Here is an 18,347-nt window from a genome sequence, read left to right as displayed (position 1 = left end):
GATTACATCTGTACAATTACTAGCAAAAAATCATTTTTGGTGAATTCAATCCTTGGTTGACATAATTAACTGCTTCAGAATAATAATAAATATATAATAGTTATATATAAAAGTATATATAACAGCAGTGCTTTTTCTATAAAATATTCGTAACAACTCTTTAAAAAAATATATATGATAATAAAATTGAAAAAATAAATAATAATAATAGTCCTGAAAATAAAACATTCTTAAATAATTGGGAAACTTTTTTATAGAATATTATTTTTTAATAATATATTTATATATTAATTGTTCATTTTTTTTATTTTTTTCTTTTTTTTCTATATAATTTCAAATCTTATTTTAATTTCGTTGCTATACTTATCGCATAGTGCATTTATTGATTGTGATTATTTCACTTTCATCTAACTTTTCCTATCAATCACGTATTATTGAATCAATATCGTGCAATTAATAATTATGGATGATTAATGTAAGTTATTGCAGCACATCGTCACCATCCGGTGGCTAATTGGCGCACTCGCAATTATTAATGATAATGTTACAATCAATCATTATCACTAATTCTTACGGAATGTACAACATGGAAATTATAGTTTTTACGTCAAATTTCCGATGCAATAATTCAGTTTCTCATCACAGTTATCCTTGTCATGATATTTGTATATAATAAATACAAAATACATTAACAAAGTAATTTTAGCTGTATTAAATTTAAATTAAATCTGATGATACGTTATAATTATCTGATTCGAAATTGAACTAAATATACATACTTTTACACAATTCTCCCTCATTCTCTTGAAGTAATAAATTTAAAGAATTAGATTGGATTTTTTTTTTCTTAATTTAACGTACGTATGATTGTTTACTTTGAAGATAGAGAAAAAAACAATAATTTCTATCTTAGTTCGAGTTCATATCTATTAAAAATAGGGGGGAGAGGCACGATTTATAGACCGATATTTTCATACGCTGGTAACGAGCAGGAAGTAGCCGAGGCAATGGAACTTGTGGGTTAAGTGGATGAGAAAAGTTTTCCTAATATTACCGAGAGGCAAGAGAGAGATTGATCTGCAGGCGAGCTCGTCGAAGGGATTAGTCGTAGCCCAGCTAGTCCCGTGCGATTTTCATCAGGTGATGGTACTTTAACTATAGATTAAAGGATTCGTCTCGCAACCTGAAATGAGATCCGCCTTCCCTGCGAGATCGAAAATCCAAATCAGCTAGGAGATACGCTGGGGAATACGCCATTGACGACGAATTTACGGGTATTTGAAAAAGATTCCAGCTTGATAGAGTCCTCGCGAACCTTCAACGAGTCTGGCTGCAAAATGCTATACGACACACTGAATCGCGTCGAAATGCGTCGATTATCTTCTTAAGGGACAAATTTCAAGAAAACGAGAAGATTTCAAGAAAAAGACATTCAAGATTTTAAGGAATTGTGTTTAATACGCCAATTTCTCTAAATTCACTCTGAGCGAATCATACTTTTCTAAACTCGCATTTTTATATTATTTACACAGAAAAAAAGATTAGTCTGAAATCAAGATAAATATTTTTAGTCTTGAGTTGAGCAAAAGTAATACCTGCATCAATATAAATTCAATCGAATCAAGAACTTTAATCTAACTTAAGAAATCTAAAATTTTTAAGTAGATTATAATATTCTTGCTTATATATGAGAATATCTATGCATCAATACAATCGAATCAAGACTAAAATTTTTCTAACAGGTGATAATATTCTTACTTATATATAATAATATATAATCTTGATTTAAGACTAATTTTTTTTTCTGAGTGCAATCGTCTTCGTTCAATTAATAAAAGACGGAATACTCGTAAGAGACGGGCTGACTCGTAACTCTCAAATAACTTACAGTTCGACGCGTTGATTATTATAAATCGGATTATTAACATCGGGCTTAATTTGCAAGGAGCCGAAAGAGCATTGAACATGCCATCGATAATCGAGCTGATGACTCTCGCGAGAACGCGAATGCCAGGAAGCGCCGTTCGACATTATCGAGGCCCGCGATATCCATCAGCCTAATGGTCTCGTGGCTAAGGCGAGCGTGTAAAGCTCATTAAAAGCTCGTTAGAAAGCCGCCACCAGGCACGTCTGGACGGTCGAAGTGGCTGTCGGGAAGTCGGTCAGAAAAATAGAGGCTGGATGCGAGGGGAATAAAAGTGATTGAGACAAACTCGCGATTTACCGAATCTATCGTGAAATAAACATCTGCCTTTGCTTCTTAGGCGAGAGCAATGGTTGTTGCTTTTCAATCGATACAGGTACAAAAAAGTTTTATTTACACTCAGTTTTTTTATAGAACCATTCCATCGTACAACGTTACGCGTAAGCTTTTTCTTTTTTTTTTTTTTGGACGTTTGAATATTATTAGAAAATAATAGATAAGCAGATACTTAGAAATTATGAATGCGTGACAATGTTGAAATATTTACCTGAGTCATGGTGTCACCGTTGACTTTCAGTTTCGACTGAAAGTTGCTCTGCTCCAAGAGGATCATCGCATTGTTAATGTACACATCCACGCCGTATCTGCTCGGTCTTCTTGTAATCCACAAGGGTGGGTTGCCCTCCAACTCGGAGGATATCGAATCCCTCAACTCCTCGATCGTCAAAGGCCGGTTCGCTGAAATTGACGTTCTGTCAATATTTTGTAGCTCTATAGAAATACTTTGGATGTTTGAAACGTTTCTTTTTTCGTTATTGCGTAAGAGATGAATGCGCTTCGAGGAAGCTACTCGAGTTCGGGCTACCACAAAGATCGCGATTTAGTTCTTCGGGACTGCAAAGTTTTTATTCTTCCGAAGATTTTTATTCTCGGATAAAAAGAGACAGAGCGGGAAAGGAAAGAAGCGGGAAGGGAAAGGAAAGGAAAGAAGGAGACACGCGAAGAAAAACGTTGAAAATAACGTAAATGACGAGTGGGACAGAAGAACTGGAGATAGAGCAAACTTCAAAAAGTCCATGGCGAAGCTACAATGCTCGTCGCTTTATTATCCCGTTACCGGGAGAACGTCCTCGTAATCTTGAGGCTTTTTTCTCTCTTGCGGATGGAAGACAGAGACAGAGACATATCCCCGCTATTGTTATTTGATGCCACGTGAAAGTCACAGCTACGATAAAAGCTGAATCGAATTTTTAACTAAAGTTAAGTATCTTCTCTTGGATTCTTGTATTTTCGAATGTTTTTTCATTTTTTATTTATATCTCTCTAAATGATAGAAATCTTTTAATATACAACAATTTTCTTCGGATATGTTTTGTATAAATATTAATTTTTGCAAAAAAATTATGATGGAGGAAAAGCTAGAAAGCTAAGACACATCACGTGTGTTTGAATCGAATAATTATCTCAAGGGAGATAGACTAAATTTATTATTAAATCTATCTACATACGACATTTTATTTGCATCTCATTGACGTAAGTGGTTGTCAGATAAACTCGTTTTAAATTTTCGTGTTTTTCCGAACAGAATCAAAATTGCATTTCGGTGCACGAACGAACGGAAATTATTCTGCCCTATCTCGCCCTAATCTCTTAGCATGAGAATGTGCACGCCTCCCTCGAGTGCGACCTATCGAATATCGCGGCAACGGGCCATTGTAGTTTCTAAGAACAGCCCTGCTGCTCACGACACAAGCACTGAGTACGAGTACGTACCGTTCCTCGCAAGCTCGAGAAAGTCCAATCTCCGCGAAGGAAGAAAGCGGGGGCCGGGCGTGGGTAGCACCGCCAACAATGACGCTCATTACGAAACGCTTGGAATTGAGTCCGCGTTTCGTAAACCACCGGCCGTTTTACCCCCGCGGAAGTTTCCAGGACAAGAAAACGGCTGGCGCTGTAAAACCTCGTTTCTCCCGACAGCGCGGCAACGATCCCGGGCGACGTCCTTTCGAAAAATAATCTCTCCCTCGTCTCTCCCGCGAGTTTCTCGAGAAATTGCATCGTGACAAAGCGACCGTTCATTCGCCGTTCGGAAATGTCTCTCGCACTAAATATCTCGCAACGTTTTCGAATCGGAGCGGAGTATCCGCGATAATACCTCCTCGATATTTTATTTTATTCGCTCGGAACCCCTCCTCTCTCACGTTCTCGCGCATACTTTTACCATCTTGAATTTTTAACGATCGCGTGAACAGTCGTTCGCGCGTAAAAGGTGTGAGAACTCTCTTTAACGTGCGTAACTACTCGGTGGTAATTCACACGCGAGAAACTCCGGCGATTCGCGCGTGAAATTGCGCAGTACGGTAATCGTAAAATTTATGATCTGTCGTGATATATATATATATATATACGTGTATGTGTGTGTGTGTGTGTGTGTGTGTGTGTGTGTGTGTGTGTGTGTGTGTGTGTGTGTGTGTGTGTGTGTGTGTGTGTGTGTGTGTGTGTATCACTGGATCCGAAACGATTACGGCATCGGATTGAGCAGTCGCTCATCGCATTGGGGAGGGCAACATTTGACGGCCACGCGATTCGAAGTGTAAAAGTCAAAGTCAGTTAGCTTTTACAGCGCGCGTCGTTCCACGTGATTTACAACAATGCAGTTACGTGATATACATGGTGAACCGTCAATCCGGGGATGGAGCACAACACTTTTCCCCTTAGATTATATGCAACGATCTTACTGAAAATATAAATATAAATATAGATATTTTACGTATAATGATCCCCTTATCTCGGTAGAGAGATATCCGATCGCATGCTCGGACGGATTTTCCGAGCTACGTCTTATTAAGATAAATTTTTCTTTCGATACGATCACTTTTTCAACGTGAAGCGACTTCTGGCTTATCCTGTACATACATATCGGGGGTTTACCGCTCTAGAACGGTGTATCGTGCCACGCCATATAACGCTTTTATATCTCCGTGACGCCTCGTCAATCACCCTCGAATGGTTGCATGCTTGATCATTCTTCCGCTAGGTGAGGAGTTTCGGAAGGGGATGCACGAAGCGCATATACAAAGCGTCGCAGCTTCAATATATTACGAAACACCGCACACGTGTGAGTTTCACTGCAAATCATATCTATTTTTATTAATGTTTCAACTTTTTTTTTATACAAAAAGATCAGATTTAGAATTGACCAGAATTTAAAAGAAGACGCTCATTCGGATTGAAGTGATATATTTTCGCAATAAAAATTTCTCGTGGGGAAAAGGGAAGTAATAAATATCATTATTTAATTATCGATTTGTTTAAAGGGAAAAATTCAATTTTGGGTTTAAAGTTCTATGTTACAAGTCTGTTATGTAAAAAATAAAAAATAATGACACATGACTCGCGAAACAAATAATTTGAAAAAATTTATGAACATATGTATAAAAATTAAAAAATAATAAAATATATAAATTCAAAAATAATAAGAAATTAAGTATTTGAGATATCTTGTTCGTTGAATATTTTTACTCGTTTATTCTTCTCTTGTTTAGAAAAAGAACCATTTTAAAAGATAATTTTTTATTATTTTGTTACTACTTTTTATACGTATTCTTCCTTATTAGCCGATTAACCATTTTCATCAAAATAGATTAATTTTAATCTCGATCCTATTTTTTCTTCCTTTTTTTTCCTCTAATTCATAGAATTACATAAAGACAGAAACTGAATTTAACTAAGGTCAAAATTTAATTTACATTCATGAAAATGGGGTTAGATGTTTATGGATATTTTTATCGTTACATTTCAAATTTATGTGTATATAACGAAAAAAGAAATGTAATTCTAAATTCATCCGTTGGATCGCTCGGAATATGTGCAGAATCTCGTAGCATGCATTCATTAAATTAACTTTGATCTCGGTTCCATTTATCCTTCATCATCTTCTAATTTATCGAGTAGTTATATGAAGCTAGAAAATAATTTTAAGCAAGTTCAAAATTAGTCTACGGATTGGTGGAAATTGGGGTAAGTGTTTATTACGGATATTTTTATCATCACGTCTCGGATTTATATTAGTATATGACGAAAAGAAAAAAAAAAACTGCGATTCCAAATTCATCTGTTGGGTCGCTCGGGATATGTGCGGAATCTCACGGTAAGCAGAATTTTTGCGGATCGCCGAGATCCCAGCTGTAAGTCGACGTGGAAATGCGAGGCACGTTCGGAAACTGGTTAGGCGCCGTACGAGCAGCGATCGTATTATCGATCCCACCCGGTTTATCGCGGCTCGAACGAATAGAGCTTTATTCGCGCCGACTGGATTTTTATAGCGCGTCTCCCGGCGCATTTTTCTTGTTGCGCCGGAGTGCTTTATGCGGCCGTGATCGAGGCGCGGAGGGTATGTATGCCTTTCAGAGGGCAATACCTCTGGCTCCGGGGGTTCGGGGGCTCGCGAGCATTTTGTCCCAACAGCCGAGCCTTTTCGCAGCTCTTTCAACGAGGGGTAGGTGCAGGGAGGAGGGGGAGGGAGAGGGAGGGCCCGCCCGAATGATTAAGCTGCCGATCGATTCGCATTTATTTTCTGCCCCGCGACCTCCCCTCATCGCCCGCCATCGCGCCACGGCGGGCGATGCGGGGCACAGGTGCTACGGTCGACCGCAAAACGAGAACAACTCGCGCAAAGCTGCTTGCGCATCGATTTATATCCCCCGACCCTTCTATCTTCATCCTGACGTCTCTCTACTCGTCTCTTCAGGGTCCGCTTTCGACGTAGCCGAAAATCCGACTTTCGAACACGCACGTCGGTCCTGTCTGATGAGGACGAATCGCGCGCTGCTCTATCGGATATGTATTCAAAGTACAATAGGAACGGTCGCTTCATATTTTGTCGTATTCCAAAGGAAAATATTTTCCCCGACGTATAAAATAACGATGGTAAAGATACAAAACAGAAGATAAAAGACAACCTAGATAATGTATAATACGTAAATAGTAGTATAATAATGTAAGTATAATAATAGTAATATAATAATGTAAATGTATAATAATGTAAGCAAAAATACCATGTAAATGAATATACATGAATAATTTGTTAATGTTACAACAGGTGTGCGAAATTAAGAAAAATCGATAATAGTTTGAAAGCAGTTGAATTATTTCTACACAATTATCGAATGATATTCATTTTTAATTTCTTGTGTTTGTAAATCACACTGTGTCATTTAATTTTCAAATTCTGTGAATTTACATTCATAAAATTTTAGAATAAAGAGAAATGTTCGCTTTACATATGTTATTGTCATTCTTCATATTCTTAAATTAAATTATTGCATTATTTCTAATTTTCATGTTTCTAATTTTCCTCAAACATTTATTGCATTATCGGTTTCAAGAACATACATGTATGCAATGTGTAAATGTAGATAGGTCCATGTACTTCGGTTTGCTGAATTCAAATGAGAATATAAATCAACAATTTCTACAAGTTCTAGCATAGGCTAGAATTTCTCGAGCAAAGTTTGAACATCATCCATTAATTTCTAGTACTCATGCAGTTTATTAAAAAACAAAATGAATTTAATTCAATAGTATATATGAGTTTATATAATTATTAAATTAAAATGAGTTTTTGTTAATAAACTGTGTAATTTTTTAATAAAGTAAATTGACTGGAAAATCTGAAAATAATGAACGGTGTATCTAAACTTTTACCTTACTCGGTGAAAAGCTATATATCAATCTCAAATTTATTAAAATAAAAATAAATATTACATTTCTCATTTTAAATAATGCTATTTAAAATTTTTAATTGTTAAACTTTTAAATTAATTTATATAAAATTATATAAAAATATTATAATATAATATTTATAATATGTCATATAATATTTATATTATGTAATATTATATATATATTATATATATATAATATTATATATTATATATATATTATATATATATATAATATTAAAATAATTTTCTCGTAGTTAATCTGTTACATTTGATAAACTCCCTAATCAAAAGTTGCTTGGGTATCGAAATTCTTGAAGGCTTTTAGCAGATGTTAGCACATGGCGCCAACTAGATTCAAGAATCTTCCCGTGTCAGCTGATAGATATAGTGCCAATATAGCATATTTTCCGCTAGACCCAGCTTAATGATGTATCAATTGATGTGCAGAAATTACATTTTACATATTTTCTGGTTACATATTTCCTGGTTATTAGAAAATTGAAACAGATTAAAAACTTTTTTAACTAATCTTGTTTGATTTAATTTTAATTAGTACTATATGCATCTGTGTAATAAGTTTTTTTTAATAAAAATAAAAAGTTTAATTTATATTATTTTTAAATAATTTTTTTTTCTCTATATTTTTATAAAGAAAAGAGTATCTTCTCATATGTATATGATACATATACATATAAAAAAAATAAAGAATTATATTTGCATTTACAAATATGCATATAAATATAACTATGTTTATGAATAACATGAATGTTTAGTTTAATCCATACAATGTAATTATATTATAAATAATATACATATATTATTTGGCTCAATCTATACAATATTTAATATATTAATTTAAAAACTTTACAAATTTATTCATTTATTCATTCACTTCTAAAAAGATATTTTTACGCATATTTTCTTGAATAGATTTATTATATATAATATTTCTTTATTAATGATTTTTCTTCATATTGCAATTTACTATAGGTCTTTTCTTATTTTTCATTATACATATATGTGCAGAATATTTCATTTTAAATAATCAATTTTAATATCTCGTGAACAATGCATTTTAAAGAAAAATGTTTCATATAAAAATTGTAAGATTTCGAGGTCACATAATTGCGATATTGATTTATTTACAGATGATGCCACTGTCGGGATTTTTTATGGTCGTCATTGTTTAAAATTAAATTATATATTTTTTATTATGCAATATGATTCCTCTAGTTATTTTGAATAAAAAAGTATTAAGATACAAATATAAAAAAATGAATAGTTTACGAGATATTTTATATTTTATTTTGGCATCCTATATATACACATGATATGTGTCATGATAAGAAGGTATGTATTCAACATAAATATTTACGGAACGCAAAATGCAGAAGATTGGTCTTTGTCCCATGTCTCTACGTCTATTTTTTGAGAAGTTATAGCCTTTTAAAGATTCGCAGGTGCGTCCTATTAAAAAAATGGTGAAAAAACGTCACATCTGTTTTTGCTTAGATGTTCACACTTTTTTGGCCCTCCCTAAAAAGTGTGAAAACACGTGTACTACAAGAGCTTTGAGGTATGATACGCCGCAACCATGAAACTGTACGTGCGCCATCTATCGAATGGGTCGATATCGATCGTGATTATGGTCGATAATGTCAATATCTTCTTAATAGTAAAACAGTATTAATAAATTTGGCTCTTGTTTAAAGAGATAAATAGCACACGTGCGTGCAACGCGCGTCTGTAGTATCTACAAGTTTACAAATTAAAATCTTCATTTATTCATTTCTACTGTGCGAGACAAGATTGTAGAAAAGGGGCATTTCGAGACATTTTTATTGTTGGCAACATTGAACAGTTCCCGCGTTTATTTCTCAGTTGAGTTCGGCTACGCGAAGGGATCGGTGGTGCGTGTTTTGTGCTGTGAGTTTACTCGTTTCTTATCAATCGAAATGCCTAGATAAGACGAGTATATATTCATCATTATATATTCATCATTATCTTGACAACGTTGATGATCGCAGAATGGAGGACTTTTCTCTGTCCAAGGTAAGCGAAACGCGACACGTGCAACCTGTTGCTATCGCCGGCTTAACCTCAAAGTACAAAGTTATGACTCGTGCATATAGGATTCGCGTTACGCGCGAAAGAGAACGCGTCAGTGGCTTCTATACCACTTCTATAGTAATTATACAAAGTGTCCGGTAATAATCATATCACTTCCCATGGGCAGAACGGGAACTAAACTACGGGAATTAAATTTAAATAGAAGAGTCTTCTGTCCTTTTGCGAATTTCTAGGTATAAATATATAAAAATGCAAGAATGTAGTATCGATTGTTATTTTAGGGAGTATTTGCTTATAAAGGAAAATATAAGATTGGGAAAAAGAAAAAGAAAGAAGTTATACATCCGGAATATCTTAAGGCACCCTGGTATATCGCGTTTGATGAAACGTGTCAATACATCGATGAAGTTGTGGAGGTACTGTGTACATCAGTAACTTCTAATAAACAAATCTCAAAACAATAGAATACATAATAGAATACATTAATATTTCAGAATGTTACATCAAAAATGTTCCAACAAATTATGTCCGATTTGATGTCTTTCGTGCGTGCAACAAAATCAAATTCATTAAATATTTCATCTCAGGAAATAGCCACGGCTATTTTGTTAACAGGTGAAAAAGTCACGGTGATTTTGTGAAAGTTACATCATTTGTTAACGCGAAATTTAAATCATTAAATATTTAAGTTACATAAAAATATAATTTTTGCTTGGTGAAGAAAAATTTTTCTCTAGTGATTTCTAATAAGTATTAACTAAGAGTTAAATAAATTAAAATTATAGGAGTTAATGTCCCTGATCATTGCATACTTTTCGACACAATTGTGTCCAGTCTTAGTAAGATAACATCGCACATAGCAGTGATATGGAGCAGAGAATGCAATAATTTGAAAACCATCATCCAGGAAACCGTATATCAACTTGTCTACAACTCAAATGTTAGTTAATTTTGTGATAACAGTACAGAAATAGTAATGTACAGGAATAGTTTATTGCAATCTTTAAATAAATTATCTATACCGTTTGTAGGACGATTGTAAAATACGTAAAAGTCAATGTACTATGCGTGTTTTGAAAGAGTGTTTCGAAGAAAATCACGATCTGGAGGATCCATTAATCATAATTTTGCCGGATTTTGAAAGCTTCATCACTGATGTATTACACGATTTTATTCTGGTGTTGAGGTATTCTTGGCAATGTGTCAGTGCATGTGTGGAACGCATTAAAAAAATTACATGTGTAAAAAAATAATAATTTTCAGTTCGTACAGGAGTACATTAAAGTTTGTACTTATTTTCGGTGTCGCAACCACGTTGCATGCTGTACATAAATCATTGACGTATTACGTCACATCTAAGTTGGTAGTGCAGGCAAGTTGAATGAATGTTTTTATTTGACACGATATTAAGTTTTTATTTTCACGATTTTAAGTTATTATTGGCTATCCATTTTTTAGGTATTCCATACGCAAACGCAAGTTAAAACACTGTCAGATGTATTAGAGAGCACTGTTTTTACTTCAACGATTCCATTTAAATTGATCGGTCGCGCGTTTCAATTACTGACAGATATATTTCTGTTCTACGATTTTTCAGTAGATATTTTTTTACAAAATTATAAGGTAAACAGTCGATAAAATTTTAATCGACATTCGACTGATTATTTGATTTTAAGTTATAATGATTTTTAGTTGTGCATGATACAACACTTCTATGACAATAATATAAGCTCTCTTTGTTGTCAACCGAAAGACATTAAAAAGAGAATATCTAAGCTTACTGAAGAAAATATCGCAGACATTAAAAATTTACCATCTATTGTTAAATATTTGAAGTCATCCAGTGAAATATCTAATGGAGATGAAGAGCACAGCGATAAAAAATTCACGGTTCGCATTGTTTATTTACGAGAGTTGAAAGATTTTCCAAAAATTATAGCTATCAGTAACAGGAGCATATTTTTTAAATACGTAAATTAATTAATTTGTGCCAGAAATTTTAATACAGCTGCCATTATGCTTATGAGGCTGTTTAATATTGGAAATAGAAGGATAAAACATATTTGATACAAATTAAATTTTTATAAGACAGTTTTAACTTTTAAATCTTTCTCTCTTCCTGATGTAATTTTTGATAATCCAATATGTTTCCGGACCAACTTTTTAATTTGCGCTTTTTATAGGAACTACTAGAAAAGTTGTTAAACGATTTTCACAAGTTTATGGATCGATTTTTAATTATTTTGAGATGTTTACATTGTTTGAGTGCTACTTTACCAGGTTCGCCAATGGGTAAACAGGTAATATGATGCTTCGATTCAGAATAACATACATTACATAATACATTACATAATACATAAGCAATGATACATCGATTAAAAAATTGCAACCGCGAAATAAACAACACAATAATCATTTCAGTTACGGGAAATTTATACCAAAGTGGTTTACATAAACAATCTCACAGAGTCCTCCGAATATAAAGAGTGTTTGAAATTATTGGGATTTTTGTCGAAAGAGGAACTCCTCTCGAAATTAAACTCTGTCATAGAAATTATAAAGAAATCTAAAGATCCGGTTATTGAGAAAATAAAAAACGATCTCGATACTTACATCGAGATGATTCAAGAAGCTAGTCTAAGCACTACATCTTCCGAAATCGTCAGCTTGGAGAAAAAACTTAGTCGTATACAATTAAAAGAGGTTTGTGTGTTTTTTTTCCCAATTATTCCTCTTAATTTCTTGTGCAAAAGTATAACATTGTTATGATACGTTGTACTACTTTATACTATTATTTTTTATTGCAAAGAAACATATTTCTGTATCAGATCAAATCTGACGTGATAAAATTTAAAAACTTAAAATATCAATAATTTTTCGTAATTCTTTTTATAGATTTATCATTTAATGATAGAACTTTACTCATTTTACACGAAATCACATAAAAGCAAGGTTTTTTTTTCTGTCTACATACATCGTCGCTATTAAGCGCGAACGATCGAAACTTCGTGATTTAGAAATAAAGATTGTCGACGAAAGCGGTAGGACGGTGATTAGCAGTTCACGTTTGATTATCACGTGCCCTCTTTTCAGAAATTACTTCAAATGAGTCAGCAACAGTCGCGCACGGCTTACAAGCAGGCGCAGATTGATCTGCTCAATTACCTGGACCAAAAAGTATTTTCCGTTCACCTGATCAATCCGAATCGCGTGCCGGCTTATGAGATATTCTGCTACAGCGACGGGACTCAGGCAAAACAACATATTCGCGGCTCTTTGCGGGCTTGCGTACACATGGGATTGAGTGATCCGCAGATGTACCTGGACGTGAGTGGAGAAGCTCCGCACGAAATAGCTCATGCACGCGATTTCGCCAGCTAATCCTTTTGTTACGGAACGTTGCCCGAAAAACCGTTCGTTAATAATTTGGAGTTACCAAATTTAGTCCTTAAATAATGTGAACGGATTTGTGCGCGTTCTATCGTCTTGGATTTGAATTGATGTTGAAACTAGTACTATTTAGAGAAGATAATATCGATGTTCTTCAATCACACTCGATTTGGGATTTTAATATGAACAGCTAAAATTATTCATTCTTCAGTCTCTATTTCTAAATTTTCTATTCTAACGTTTCATTGTTTGTACAAGCTGAGATCTTGATATCGTGATTTCATTTTTAAAGATGTTTTCAAAGATTCATTTTCAAAGATTCATTTTTAAAGATGTTTCCGATTTCCACTGTGCGTTGCATCTCTGTGACATTTAGTTCTCTCTTACATAAAGGATTTATCGATAACTTGCTGAAAAATTGCGGTTATCCAATTTTCAGTCAGCCGCACGGCACAGTTAATTGGAGACATATATTTCAGTGCGACTGCTGCAAATTGGAGAACGAAGACGACATTCTGTGCACGCTCCCCGACCTGAGTATAATTTATAAGCTACACAAGGAGTCCGGGAAGCAGATCAATATGTACGACTGGCTGCAGGTAACAATCCGCCCCGTGCTCATGTTTACAGGTTAATTCCTGTTACACTTATGGTCACGCACCCGGCCGGTCGGCCGTCTCGTGATTTTAATCGCCGCTGCCGCCGCGAGTGATTCACGCGAGCACGTCATTGTAAGCAAGGCATACACAAGGGGTGCCGAGTGCTTTATCGCCGGTCGGTTGTTAGAAAGCCGGTAAAATGCTTCTCGTGAAAATTGCACCAGCGAAAACCGTGCTCTCCGCCAAGCGGTTCAATGGCGCCGATCAACAATCACGGGATATTACTAGACGTTTAATATAGGAGGAATTTAAAATTTTGTAAGGAAATCTCAGAAGGCTTTGTAAAATTTTTTCTGGCGTTTTTTCCAACGCTCTCACTTTTGTAAATGCTTCATCTTTTTCTGAAATGTTTGTTGATCTATTTTTAAGTTATTAAATTATTTCACATTTGTTATAATTATTCCACGTTCAACAGAACGTTTGTTAACTGTTGGAAATTTTTTTTTATTATTGAATATATCTAATGATAGAAAATTGAAATAATCCAATTTCAGCACAGAAAAACTGACGAGAACTGCGAAATAAACATTCTATTAAACGCGACTATTTTCATTGTTGAATACACTTTTTAAGATTTAAGGAGACATACTTGTTATATTTGTTTGCAGGCGTTTTTGACGATTGTCGATCCGCGATCCCAAAGTAAGCAGAACAAAGACGACATAGATCCGGTAATGCGGTATCCTTTACAAAAGTTTCTACAAACGCGCGAGGACTGTGATCGGCACACATCGAGATTTGTCTTACCCGCGTCTTGCCTTTGAAATTCATATCACGCTTCCTAACATAAGGATCGTACCCTAGGCGTAACTTCTGCGAACTAGATACCTCCTAGTTTGAATAATTTGCACGTGTTATCTTGCATTTCATCGTGTAGTAACTTATCCTTAACGAGAATTCAGATATCGATTTTTTGAAGCGGTCACCTCCCTCGTATTCCTCGGTTTCATCAAGGTTTCTCAAAGGAAGCCAGATCATGTAAAGCGCCTTACGTAATAATAACATCCGTATTTGATTGTTTACTTAGAGTGCTTGAGGAAATTATTATATATGCATTGTATATGAAAATGTGTGTATTTTTCAATTATTAATATTATATCATATATTTTGTACTATTTATATTAATAAAAATTTATCTTTATTCTTATATTAACTAAATATATCTGAGTTACTCTGCAATTTAATTTTTTTCTAGAATAGTGACACATGCGCGTGTATAGTTATTTTTTTTAAATTTAATGTTATTGACAACCAAATAATGTTTATAATGTATTTTAATATTTTTATTCTTTTTCTTTCATTTGATTGTTTTAAATTTAAATTGAATAAAAGTCCGATAATTAAAAATTAAATAATTTTTTATAATAATAATAAAAATAAGCATTTGTGAGATCTCGACTGATAACATATTCATTCAATTAAGTTTAACTTTAAAAATTCATTCTTGATATTAAATATTCATTCATTTCAGAAATCTAATATTAAAAATATGAAAAAAGAGAGCGGTAATTGCTCGATCTATATCTGCAATCATTTAATAATAATGAATATAAATTTACGAATTAAGAGAATTAAGGATGTATATTATATCAGAGATTTTCAAATTATACGTATATCTTTTATTCAACGAAATTATTTCTTATCGTTTTTACGATTCTTTTGTGATATCGCCGATCAAGATTACGTGCCCTGCATATTTATTTCCAGACCGGCGTCTCTCAGAATAGCGTCTCTCCATAGCGGAAGTTGTTACGCCGAATACACAGTGGAATAATTTAACGGCTTGCACGCATATTGATGACGCACGTTCTGCATCTGCATAAGTTCCTGGCTGCCGTGATCTTGAGATACTTAAATCCCAGATAGATTGACGTGTAATTCCTCTCTTGCGTCTCTCCCTCGATATTCCGGGCTTTTGAAAATCCGCAATATCGATTACGCCGTCTTTGTGGCAGGGGTGCGTCGAGCGTGCCGCGCGTTCCACGGGGTTGTGAAAAAAATTCGGCCGAGAGCCGGCAATCGTTTCCGCATTTTAACGTGGACGAATATCGATTAATTGGATTCCCGCGACAGCCTTTTTCTCGCCCGGCGACATGGATGGAAGTTAACATTCCGCGTGACGACCTTTAATCTTTCGCTTTAGACGAAATTTATTCGCGTGAAAAAATTCCAAATTCCTTTATGATCTTTTAAATCGAATTACGTATTGCGATCGTGCGGAACAATTAACTCGTGAAAAGAGGAAAGCGAATCTTTAACGTGACGACAAATCGTCACGATTGACCACGATTACGTAACACTGTCGGTTTATCTGTCTATTGAAACTGTTATTGAAATCCCCTATTTTCTATTGTACTCGCAAGCACGACAGCCCTCGTTACACGTATCGTTGGCCTCCCGTTTTCCCCCCCAAACGTTTCAATCTATTGTCAGAAGTATCGTGATGTAACCGCGCTCGTAACACGGATCCAGCGGGATAATGTTAGGACAAAGCGGAGATCTCGCATCATGGCCAATCGTAGAACAATCCCGGACTCAAAGGAGAGTGATTGCGCATGAGGGAGGATTCGGCAAAGGTTAACGTCTGTGCCTCAATAGGGTGTACAAGATATGGTATACAAGAGATGTTAACTCTCTGCTCGTCTTTGACCCCTTGCCGAGACAGGACGAAAAGCAGAGAGAGTACGGAAGGGGAGGAGCCTGCTCGTGTAGTATAGTATCCTCCGTTGCATCGCCAGTAAGCTCAAGGATATAGGGTAACCTCGGTGTTAAAGGAAACGAGAAGCGTGCGGCCTCTCATCGCAAGATTTCCTAAGAGATTTTTCCACGTGAGGGCAGTCCTTTCATCGGTATTCGATTTTTTACAACGCGAAAAATCTACAGCTTCTATGAACACTTTTCTAGACATTATTTATGTGGAACTTTAAAGATACATATAACCTTCTGAAAGGTTTAAAGGATTTGAAGGTTAAGAAGTCGATCGATTCGAGACGCGAAGTTTCTACGATCCGTACGAAAGAGCGGCAGGACACGGTGATTTGATTCGTTGGATACGAAGAATCCGAGGAATGTTAAAATGACGGAATCTATGTATAACAGTCTGAGAGGTAAAAAGATTCGGAGGGAAAAGAAGGATTTCATTAAATTACACAACGAAGGGCTATAAAACTGAGAGATCTTCCTCCTGATTCATATTGAAAAGCGTCAGGAGGACAATAATTCCGATGTCAAAGGAGAGGAGTTCTGAGAGTCGATTCTGCGGGGATTCCGAGGAGTCGCTCTATTGGCCTCCGTGGAGGACTTCGGCTCGTACGCAGATGAATGGAGATACGACGCAGCCGCTTGCATATCCACTTTGCCTTTCACGTCGAGGACGACGGCAGGATCGGACGACGGTATCGATTCGACGGCGTTCCCGAAGGCCTCGCTCAGATTGACGGCTGTCTTCAAACGGACCAACGGGACGGCCTGGATGGCGAGTCGGATGGCATTTCGAAGATTGTATAGATATCATGACTTTATGACAGCACGAAATTAAAGGAAAGGGACAAAGATAGAAGAAACTTTATATCGATCGATAGGCAAAGTATCTTCGCTTCTTCGACACAGGAGAAAGATTAATTTGAAATCAAGACAAATATATTCTCATATGTAAGCAAGATTATTATAAATTTGTATCGACGCATTACTTGTATTCAATTCGAGACTAAAAAAAATCTATAGATTCGAAATAGATAGAAAAATCTTCTTCGAAGATTTTAATATTCTTACTTGTAAGAATATATAATCTTGATTTAAGACCTAATTTATTTTTTCTGCGGATCTCTCACATAAAAAGAGCAATTTTGTTAAAGCACAATTGATTAAGTAGAAAATAATTGAAAATAATTTTGCTGACTCATATAATCATTCAAGTTGATTAGAATTTTAAAAGTTATTGCATTATTATTATCATGCTTAAATTCTTACATAATTATTTATATAGTCCAGCAAAATTTTTTCAGATTTGTATCTATTTAAATTTTTAAATACTTCAGCTTTTTTAAACATTTTTTTAAACACTTTTACTTTAAAGAATTCTTCCCAGACAGGATTATTTTTAATAAATAAATTTTTAATAAATAAAAATACTCGATTATTTCCCGCGACATCAGAACGTGTTTAAAGTTTCAAGCTGTGTGTATCTCTGTGTGTATCTTCTATGTTCGACGAGAAAAATGAATCCTGCTAGAAGATAAATCTACGAAGAAGTTTTGTTTCAATAACGCCAAATACGACACATCTGTTGTTCGTTCTCTCTCACTCTTTTTCTCTTTTCGTGTCTCGCGTTGATCTTATCCGCGTCTCTTTCTTCACGACCGTCGATTCTCGCGTGGAAGCGCGCGAGAGTCGCGCTCGGTAGAAAAATCTATTTGCAAGAAAAATCTATGAGAGGTCCACTTCTCTAACTCGACCGAACTGCAGATACGGGGAAGAATCAGTTTTCCGGGTCGAGGCTGCCTAACCTTTCTCCTAACCTTCGTGCTCAATCGACGTACGCGACCCCGATATCCTTTCGGCATCCTCTTTAACTTGTCG

At 35.1% G+C, this 18,347-nt stretch overlaps 2 protein-coding genes across 6 annotated transcripts in view; one reads left to right on the top strand and one right to left on the bottom strand.

Annotated features, from left to right (window-relative positions):
* Positions 1 to 18,347, bottom strand: part of Fas1 (fasciclin 1 Fas1 domain-containing) — a 241,095-nt gene that overhangs the window by 63,872 nt on the left and 158,876 nt on the right. For all 5 annotated transcript variants that reach the window (XM_089072513.1, XM_089072514.1, XM_089072516.1 and 2 more), the window contains exon 3: positions 2,472 to 2,662. In XM_089072513.1, the coding sequence (XP_088928639.1) occupies positions 2,472 to 2,662 (191 nt within the window). The remainder of the gene's footprint in view (positions 1 to 2,471; positions 2,663 to 18,347) is intronic.
* On the top strand, positions 9,255 to 14,927 carry Orc3 (origin recognition complex subunit 3). The gene is made up of 14 exons (XM_011643053.3): positions 9,255 to 9,702; positions 10,002 to 10,136; positions 10,215 to 10,335; positions 10,506 to 10,660; positions 10,752 to 10,906; positions 10,984 to 11,092; positions 11,179 to 11,343; positions 11,413 to 11,610; positions 11,904 to 12,020; positions 12,142 to 12,423; positions 12,814 to 13,047; positions 13,590 to 13,709; positions 14,378 to 14,448; positions 14,672 to 14,927. Exons 1-14 carry the CDS (start codon positions 9,679 to 9,681, stop codon positions 14,763 to 14,765), a joined length of 1,980 nt encoding a protein of 659 aa, XP_011641355.2. The 5' UTR covers positions 9,255 to 9,678; the 3' UTR covers positions 14,766 to 14,927.

The sequence above is a fragment of the Pogonomyrmex barbatus genome, unplaced genomic scaffold (genome assembly GCF_055798465.1).
Source record: "Pogonomyrmex barbatus isolate J1 unplaced genomic scaffold, ASM5579846v1 scaffold13, whole genome shotgun sequence".
Taxonomy (NCBI): Eukaryota; Metazoa; Arthropoda; class Insecta; order Hymenoptera; family Formicidae; genus Pogonomyrmex; species Pogonomyrmex barbatus.
The sequence above is the reverse complement of the archived record's forward strand: the minus strand, read 5'-3'. Positions and strand labels throughout refer to the sequence as shown.

Coding starts and splice junctions, on each gene's coding strand:
- Orc3 (XM_011643053.3), top strand. CDS start 9,679: ATGGAGGACTTTTCTCTGTCCAAG. Junction 11,344..11,412: donor TTTTTTTACAAAATTATAAG/GTAAACAGTCGA, acceptor AATGATTTTTAG/TTGTGCATGATACAACACTT. Junction 11,611..11,903: donor ACAGCGATAAAAAATTCACG/GTTCGCATTGTT, acceptor CGCTTTTTATAG/GAACTACTAGAAAAGTTGTT.